The sequence below is a fragment of the Salmo salar genome, chromosome 14 (assembly GCF_965601325.2).
Source record: "Salmo salar chromosome 14, fSalSal1, whole genome shotgun sequence".
NCBI lineage: Eukaryota > Metazoa > Chordata > Actinopteri > Salmoniformes > Salmonidae > Salmo > Salmo salar.
Window position 1 is genome coordinate 105,134,716 of NC_138304.1, and position 9,464 is coordinate 105,144,179.

At 44.5% G+C, this 9,464-nt stretch overlaps 1 protein-coding gene across 1 annotated transcript; it reads left to right on the forward strand.

Moving 5' to 3' along the window:
• Positions 1 to 1,281: 1,281 nt before the first annotated feature.
• gja4 (gap junction protein alpha 4) lies at positions 1,282 to 9,262 on the forward strand. Its single transcript, XM_045695076.2, has 2 exons — positions 1,282 to 1,416; positions 5,859 to 9,262. The coding sequence occupies exon 2, from the start codon at positions 5,869 to 5,871 to the stop codon at positions 7,018 to 7,020; it is 1,152 nt and encodes a 383-aa protein (XP_045551032.1). The 5' UTR covers positions 1,282 to 1,416; positions 5,859 to 5,868; the 3' UTR covers positions 7,021 to 9,262.
• Positions 9,263 to 9,464: the final 202 nt, after the last annotated feature.

Sequence of the window (9,464 nt, forward strand, 5' to 3'; positions counted from 1 at the left end):
TCAGTCAATATGGAACATTTCAAGAACTTTGAAAGTGTCTTCAAGTGCAGTCGCAAAAACCATCAAGCGCTATGATGAAACTGGCTCTTATGAGGACCTCCACAGGAAAGGGAGACCCAGAGTTACCTCTGCTGCAGAGGATAAGTCCATTAGAGTTACCATCCTCACAAATTGCAGCCCAAATAAATTCTTCACAGAGTTCAAGTAACAGACACATCTCAACATCAACTGTTCAGAGGAGACTGTGTGAATCAGGCCTTCATGGTCGAAGAAGAAACCACTACTAAAGGACACCAATAAGAAGAACAGACTTGCTTGGGCCAAGAAACACGAGCAATGGACATTAGACCGGTGGAAATCTGTCCTTTGGTCTGATGAGTCCAAATTTGAGATTTTTGGTTCCAACCACTGTGTCTTTGTGAGATGCAAGAGTGCCAAGAGTGTGCAAAGCTGTCATCAAGGCAAAGTGTGTCTACTTCAAGAATCTATAATCTAAAATATATTTTGATTTGTTTAACACTTTTTTGGTTAACTACATGATTCCATATGTGTTATTTCATAGTTTTGATGTCTTCACTATTATTCTACAATGTAGAAAATAGTAAAAATAAAGAAAAATCCTTGAATGATTAGGTGTGTCCAAACGTTTGACTGCAACATATTATTAAAAAAATGTTGCTGCCTCTTGGGCCCCCCACGGGCCTGGGCCCAGGGGCTTCAACACCGACAGGCCCCTGCATTAAACCGGCCCTGGTCATACAATCCGCTGGGGCTTCATACACTGTTGGTGCGTCATAGAGTTTCTTCTCGGAAAAACGGTGACTGGCGCCATTGTGTGGCTTTACGGAAAATAACACCAAAAGAGTTGAAAACTCTAATTCATTGGTATCGAATCAATCAGCAAACTTAAACGACAATAAATTCCATTTTTAGGCTACGTGTTAAATCTACTGTTGAACTGATCGTATTGACATCTTAATTCACACCTTTATGGTTACGCACAAGTTGACAATTAGGCTATAGACTTCACTTTCTACACCGATTGGTCAACTTTAATACGATATGCCTTCAAGTTGATAACTTTGGCACTTTCACTTATTCTAGTTAATAGCCTACTTAGGGTTAACAAATCCTTCATTATCGACAGTCCATCTCTGAAATCGCTGGCGTTGCACAGCGCAGAGAACAGTTCTATAGAACTATTTTTTAGAATTCATCCATCCCCTTTCCTGGACCAATTTCCTTTAGAAAGACCAATAAAAAGCATGGGAAAATTCTCCCCACTTTTTCCGATTACAGGGCAGGTTATTAAAGAAAGCACACCCGACTGCGTGCCGAACATAACCGCAGAGTAGAACGAAGGAGTGCTGAGGAGAGAAGTCAACCAACAGAAGAACCCAACTTTACGACTAACAGGTAAGGATTTTATTTTATCTTAAACCGAGCTTCTTCTTTTTTTAATGTAGGCTATTCTTATGACATATTGGTCGCCCATAAATTTTACTTTTCTTCTTCGTAGAATTATCTGTGAGTTACGACTGTGATGCTGAAAGCATAACATACAAAAGTGATGCATACGTATGGCATTGTAAATGGCGTTGTATAGCAAGGTTAAAATTACAGAGTCAATTAACATTAGGGTTTGCTTACATTTTAAGAGTATATGAAATAGTTTGCCCCAACTGACAACAGTTGAAAAGTCCTTCAAGTTCAGTCAAACGTGTCTCAAGAAAATAACGTTTTATTCGAATTATTGGGGGAAAATAAGAAACAAACTCTTGATAGTATCAGTGTTTATTAACACGCTTTTACGTATCGATCACACAGCCTTCGTCATACGGAACTATTGGGAAATATATTTAATACTTTTGGATGGTAAATAGGCCTGCACATACAGGAAAAATATATATGTTTCTGAAATGGCGTTACACTACAACAAAGAAACATATGGTGTAACACAGGATGGATACAAAAGTGGATGGATGGACAGAAGGACAGGGTCACAGGTGGACGGATGGACAGAAGGACAGGTGACACAGGTGGATGGATGGACAGAAGGACAGGTGACACAGGTGGACGGATGGACAGAGAGACAGGGAAATAGGTGGACGGATGGACAGGGAGACAGGGAAATAGGTGGACGGATGGACAGGGAGACAGGGAAATAGGTGGACGGATGGACAGGGAGACAGGGAAATAGGTGGACGGATGGACAGAGAGACAGGGAAATAGGTGGACGGATGGACAGGGAGACAGGGAAATAGGTGGACGGATGGACAGGGAGACAGGGAAATAGGTGGACGGATGGACAGAGAGACAGGGAAATAAGTGGACGGATGGACAGGGAGACAGGGAAATAGGTGGACGGATGGACAGGGAGACAGGGAAATAGGTGGACGGATGGACAGGGAGACAGGGAAATAGGTGGACGGATGGACAGAGAGACAGGGAAATAGGTGGACGGATGGACAGGGAGACAGGGAAATAGGTGGACGGATGGACAGGGAGACAGGGAAATAGGTGGACGGATGGACAGAGAGACAGTGTTATTAGTTCTGGTCTCACATACCATTGTTTTAACAGAGGATTGTTAGCGTGCTGTAGTGATTGAGGAGGGGGGGGGGGGGGGGGGGCTGTGGTCCGCTTACAGTACATGCAGCAGTGGTTCCCAACCCTGGTCCTCCAGTAACCCCAACAGAACACCCTGAACAAGCCCCCCCATTTAACTTGTCAACTAATCATCAAGCCCTGAATGAGTTGAATGGAGTGTGTTTGTCAAGGACAGCAATGAATCTGTGTACTGTTGTGGGTACTGTAGGATAAGGGTGGGGAAACACTAACATACAGTATACAGCTAAACAGGACTGGCCTTTTTGTATGTGTGTGTGTGAAATGATATGTCAGTATTTGTATTCATTATGTATCCCTGTTAGTTCCTGCCAAGGCAGCAGCTACTCTTCCTGGGGTTTATTATGGATCCCCATTAGTTCCTGCCAAGGCAGCAGCTACTCTTCCTGGGGTTTATTATGGATCCCCGTTAGTTCCTGCCAAGGCAGCAGCTACTCTTCCTGGGGTTTATTATGGATCCCCGTTAGTTCCTGCCAAGGCAGCAGCTACTCTTCCTGGGGTTTATTATGGATCCCCGTTAGTTCCTGCCAAGGCAGCAGCTACTCTTCCTGGGGTTTATTATGGATCCCCATTAGTTCCTGCCAAGGGAGCAGCTACTCTTCCTGGGGTTTATTATGGATCCCCATTAGTTCCTGCCAAGGCAGCGGCTACTCTTCCTGGGGTTTATTATGGATCCCCATTAGTTCCTGCCAAGGCAGCGGCTACTCTTCCTGGGGTTTATTATGGATCCCCATTAGTTCCTGCCAAGGCAGCAGCTACTCTTCCTGGGGTTTATTATGTATCCCTGTTAGTTCCTGTCAAGGCAGCAGCTACTCTTCCTGGGGTTTATTATGGATCCCCGTTAGTTCCTGCCAAGGCAGCAGCTACTCTTCCTGGGGTTTATTATGGATCGTCCTGGGATCTGGCAAAATGAAGGCAGTTATAGATTTATTTTTAAATAGTAAAATACATTCACTACAGATTTCACAACATATTTAAGTGTGTTCCCTCAGGCCCCTACTCCACCACTACCACATATCTACAGTACTAAATCCATGTGTGTGTATAGTGTGTGTGTTATCATGTGTGTGTGTGTGTGCGCGTGTGTGTGTGTTGTGTGTGTGCCTATGTTTGTGTTGCTTCACAGTCTGCGCTGTTCCATAAGGTGTATTTTTATCTGTTTTTAAATCTGATTTTACTGCTTGTGTCAGTTACCTGATGTGGAATAGAGTTCCATGTAGTCATGGCTCTATGTAGTACTGTGCGCCTCCCATAGTCTGTTCTGGACTTGGGGACTGTGAAGAGACCTCTGGTGGCATGTCTTGTGGGGTATGGATGGGTGTTTGAGCTGTGTGCCAGTAGTTTAAACAGACAGCTCAGTGCATTCAACATGTCAATACCTCTCACAAATACAAGTAGTGATGAAGTCAATCTCTCCTCCACTTTCAGCCAGGAGAGATTGACATGTATATTATTAATGTTAGCTCTCTGTGTACATCCAAGGGCCAGTCGTGCTGCCCTGTTCTGAGACAATTGAACATTTCCTAAGTCCCTCTTTGTGGCACCTGACCACGCGACTTTACAGAAGTCCAGGTGAGACAAAACTTGCAAAAGAGAGAGTGATCGTAAAATAGAGAGTGAGAAAGAGTGATAGTAAAAGAGAGTGATAGTAAAAGAGAGAGTGATAGTAAAAGAGAGAGTGAGAGTAAGAGAGAGTGAGAGAGAGTGATAGTAAAAGAGAGTGAGAGAGAGTGAGAGTGATAGTAAAAGAGAGAGTGAGAGAGAGGGAGAGTAAGAGAGAGTGAGAGAGAGTGATAGTAAAAGAGAGTGAGAGAGAGGGAGAGTGATAGTAAAAGAGAGAGTGAGAGAGAGTGATAGTAAAAGAGAGAGTGAGAGAGAGTGATAGTAAAAGAGAGAGTGAGAGTAAGAGAGAGAGAGTGATAGTAAAAGAGAGTGAGAGAGAGGGAGAGTGATAGTAAAAGAGAGAGTGAGAGAGAGTGAAAGTGATAGTAAAAGAGAGAGTGAGAGTAAAAGAGAGAGTGAGAGTAAAAGAGAGAGTGAGAGAGAGTGAAAGTGATAGTAAAAGAGAGAGTGAGAGTAAAAGAGAGAGTGAGAGTAAAAGAGAGAGTGAGAGTAAAAGAGAGAGTGAGAGAGAGTGAAAGTGATAGTAAAAGAGAGAGTGATAGTAAAAGAGAGAGTGAGAGAGAGTGAAAGTGAGAGTAAAAGAGAGGAGAGATAACCAACAGATAAAAGTCAAGAGTTGGCCCAGTTCACAGGATGTTTATTTACGGGAATGTGTGTGCGTGTGTGTGTGTGTGTGTGTGAGAGAGAATCATGTGGACATTTCAGGGTAGAGCATAACAACAGTCCCCCAGGGGAACTTAGACTGGAAGAGACACAGTATTGTACGTCACTGAGACAGACAAAAACAGTTTCAGAGAAACATGAATCTCATTCTGAACATTGCATAAGTCTAATCAAATCAACATCATATAACACTCGTGAAGTACGCTGAGAACGACAACAGTGTTGCGTAATATGATGCAGACAAAAAAAGCCTAAAATTACTTTATTTGTAATACTATTCCTAGGTTTTCATTGTTTATTTTATGAAATCTGATCTTAAAACCAAAACATGAAGGTGGAAAAAACCCTAAGCACTGGTTTGGGCTCATGGAAACAGAAAGAGGGTTATTCATTAGGGGTGTTATGTTGTGTTCTGCCACACATGATCTCTAGTAAAAGGATCTATTATTCTAGAAAACATCCAGGAGCATGTTTCACCTAGTTTCACCAGTGTGTGTGAGAGAGAGAGAGAGAGAGAGTCTCTGTGTGTGTGTGTGTGTGTGTGTGTGTGTGTGTGTGTGTGTGTGTGTGTGTGTGTGTGTGTGTGTGTGTGTGTGTGTGTGTGTGTGTGTGTGTGTGTGTGTGTGTGTGTGTGTGAGAGAGAGAGTGTGTGAGAGAGAGAGATTGTGTGTGTGTGTGTGTGTGTGTGTGTGTGAGAGAGAGAGATTGTGTGTGTGTGTGTGTGTGTGTGTGTGTGTGTGAGAGAGAGAGAGAGATTGTGTGTGTGTGTGTGTGTGTGTGTGTGTGTGTGTGTGTGTGTGTGTGTGTGTGTGTGTGTGTGTGTGTGTGTGTGTGTGTGTGTGTGTGTGTGAGAGACATTGTGTGTGTGTGCTGATATACAGTACATTACCTAATGTTTTTAACGTTGTGTTAACATGAATGTATTCACCTGTCTCCCGCTGTAGGTGACAGAGGATGTCCAGAGCTGACTGGTCCTTCCTGGAGCACCTGTTGGAGGAGGGGCAGGAGTATAGCACCGGGGTGGGCCGCGTCTGGCTAACTGTCCTCTTCCTGTTCCGCATGTTAGTCCTGGGCACTGCCGCAGAGTCAGCCTGGGACGACGAACAGGTCGACTTCGTCTGTAATACCAAGCAACCTGGATGTACCGCGGTGTGTTACGACAAAGCGTTCCCCATATCACATTACCGCTATTTTGTCCTCCAGGTGATTTTTGTTTCCACACCGACTATTTTTTACTTCGGATATGTGGCCATGGGGGCTGCAAAGGAGAAAAAAAAAAAGGAGGAAGATGAGGAGGAGAGGACGGTGGAGGGTGGGGGCGGTGAGGGACGAGAGAGGGGAGGAGTAAAGAAGAACGGAGAGAAGAAGAGGGAGGTGAGAAAGGGGGATGAGATAGAAGAACTAGAGGAGGAGAAAAGAGGGAGGAAGGAGGTGACAGCTCTCCCGGAGGTTCCTAAGCTAAAGGGCCGTCTCCTCTGCGCCTACGCCGCCAGCATCCTCCTCAAGGTCCTCCTGGAGGTGGGCTTCATCGTGGGGCTGTGGTGCCTCTACGGCTTCGTGATCCCGGCCCGGTTCGAGTGCGTCCGGGACCCCTGTCCTCACACGGTGGACTGCTTCGTCTCCAGACCCACGGAAAAGACCATCTTCACCATCTACACCCAGGCCATCGCTGGAGTCTCTCTCCTTCTCAACTTAGCAGAGCTCCTCCACCTCCTTCAGCTGGCCATCACCCACCGCCTAGAAAAACGTTATGCACAGGAGCAGTACACCTTTCCTGGCATAGCCGTGGTTCCAATCCGGCCTGGTGCTCCAAGCCTGGAGATGGAGATGCAGCAAGCTCTGCCTTATCAGGAGAAGAGCCATCTGTATTTACCCATGGGGGAGGCCGGCTACGCCAAGCCCAGTGAGAGTTATCTGGACCTGGGGTCCAGAGAAGGGATGGACCCTGGTGGTGACATTCTCCCCAGTTATTTGAACTGTATGGGGGCGATAAGGACTACACACTCTTCAGGGAGAACTCACCCTAAGAAATACAACACACAACACACACACAGTAAGGGTGCCCAGAAGGGACACAGTAACAAACACACTAAGCATTATGTATGAGGAAACCAGAGAGGTTTGGTTCTGTGAATAGGAATAAGCCATGTGTCCACTACAGACTGATACAGGCACCTTCGGGGGGGGGGTTGGAATGCACAAGAATAAGGAAACACTTTACTTGACACCCTGCGTCATAACACTGTCATAACCATGTCATAATATGTCATAACAGCTGACAAAACTTGTCATAACCTGTTATAATATGGTCATAACACTGTCATAATATGTCGTAACAGCTGACATAACTTGTCATAACCTGTTATAACATGGTCATAACACTGCCATATTGTCATAACAGCTGATATAACTCATCATAACCTGTTATAATATGGTCATAACACTGTCATAATATGTTATAACAGCTGACATAACTTGTCATAACCTGTTATAATATGGTCATAACACTGTCATAACACATTTAGACCTGTTGTGACATTGTGTATATTGTGTTATTTTTATGGCTGGTTATGACACCTACATAAGAGTGTCAAAACACACCACACAAGGCAAAACATTCCATTACATCATAGCCTACTTATCAACAGTATGTTTATGTTAATATAACATAGATTATTTTTTTTTGAATTGACCATATTAAATTATCATTGTAATTGCACACACATTGATGTCAGACATGCACCTGCCCCAATGCTCTGTTTCTGATGACTGGGATGAATGTAAGAGCAGATTTCAGGAGCAGGACTAGACACCCTCTATTAGACTGATGACTGACGTAAGGGCATGTACGTCATAGGACTATCTACCTGATATGATTATGATGGTCATAACGCTTCATGACAGTGTCATAAAGTGTATTTTCTACAAGTTGTTTAAAATATGATGAACAAAACATGACTGTAAAGAATTCATTACAACAACAACAAAGGACTTAAGAAACAAACTTTCAAACAAAAAGGAAACTTCTTGGAAAAACATTATTTGAATAAATGTGGGTTTTATAACCAGCCATAAAATAACACACTATATGTCACAACAGGTGTAAATATATGGGTCATGACAGTGTTATAACCATATTATGACAGGTTATGACCGTGTTATTACATGTTACTGATTGTATTGTGCAACATATACCTTGAAGGCAAAGACTATGTAGTGGAGACTAGATTAGATCTTCCTCATTCAAATGGGAACCAGAGAACCTCCCTCAAAGGAGGAGAATGAGAACCAGAGAACCTCCCTCAAAGGAGGAGAATGGGAACCAGAGAAGGCAAAACCTTGATCATGGAACACCAGAGAATGGGAACCAGAGAAGGTAAAACCTTGATCATGGAACACCAGAGAATGGGAACCAGAGAAGGCAAAACCTTGATCATGGAACACCAGAGAATGGGAACCAGAGAAGGTAAAACCTTGATCATGGAACACCAGAGAATGGGAACCAGAGAAGGCAAAACCTTGATCATGGATCACTGGAGAATGGGAAACGAGGAAAAATGGAACAGTGAAAGGATGTAGTATAATACAGCCATTTTGACTTCAGGAATCCTTCTATTCCAATGGGAATGAGATAAACTTATGCACTGGCTGAATGTGACAATGGAAAAACTTGGCTTGGGATTCCACAGGGAAAACAGCCTACAGGGCCCATGCAGTACAGTGAGGCCTTGTGAGAAAGCATGGGGGGGGGGGGGTGTATGTCTGTGTCCCAAATGGCACCCTATGCCCTACATAGTGCACTACTTTAGACCAGAGCCTCATGTACCCTAGTCAACTGTAGCGCACTATCTAGGGAATAGGGTGCCATTTGGGAGGTCTCCTTTATGTTCTGAATTAAGCATGTTCCCTAAGGGATTACTGTGACCTCAAAATGCTGCTAGAGCCAGTGGAATGTTCTGGACTATTCTGCCTAACCCGGAGACTAGTGTACTGGGATCTCTGGACTATTCTGCCTAACCCGGAGACTGGTGGCCAAACACACAGGCAATCATGCACACAAAGGCACACACATCAGCAGGCATGCACACACACACACACACACATACACACACACACACACACACACACACACACACACACACACACACACACACACACACACACACACACACACACACACACACACACACACACACACACACATATACACACACACACACACACACACACACTTACACACACACACACACACACACACACACACATACACACACACACACACACACACACACACACACACACACATACACACACACACATATAGGCAAACACATAAACTACATGCACTCTTATCCCCTTTCCAACGTTGGCTTGGAGTCAGGAGAGGGGAGCCAGAACCATGGTGTGCTGGGATGTTCGCCAGTATCCAAAATATGAAGAATGAGGGATGGAGAGAAAGAGACTGGGGGAGGGAGGGAGGGGGTATGGGGAGAGGGAGAGAGAGAGGGAGAGAGGGAGTGGGGTATGGGGAGAGGGAGAGAGAGAGGGAG

Excerpts from the sequence above, each read along its gene's own strand:
- gja4 (XM_045695076.2), top strand. The coding sequence starts at position 5,869 with ATGTCCAGAGCTGACTGGTCCTTCCTGGAGCACCTGTTGGAGGAGGGG.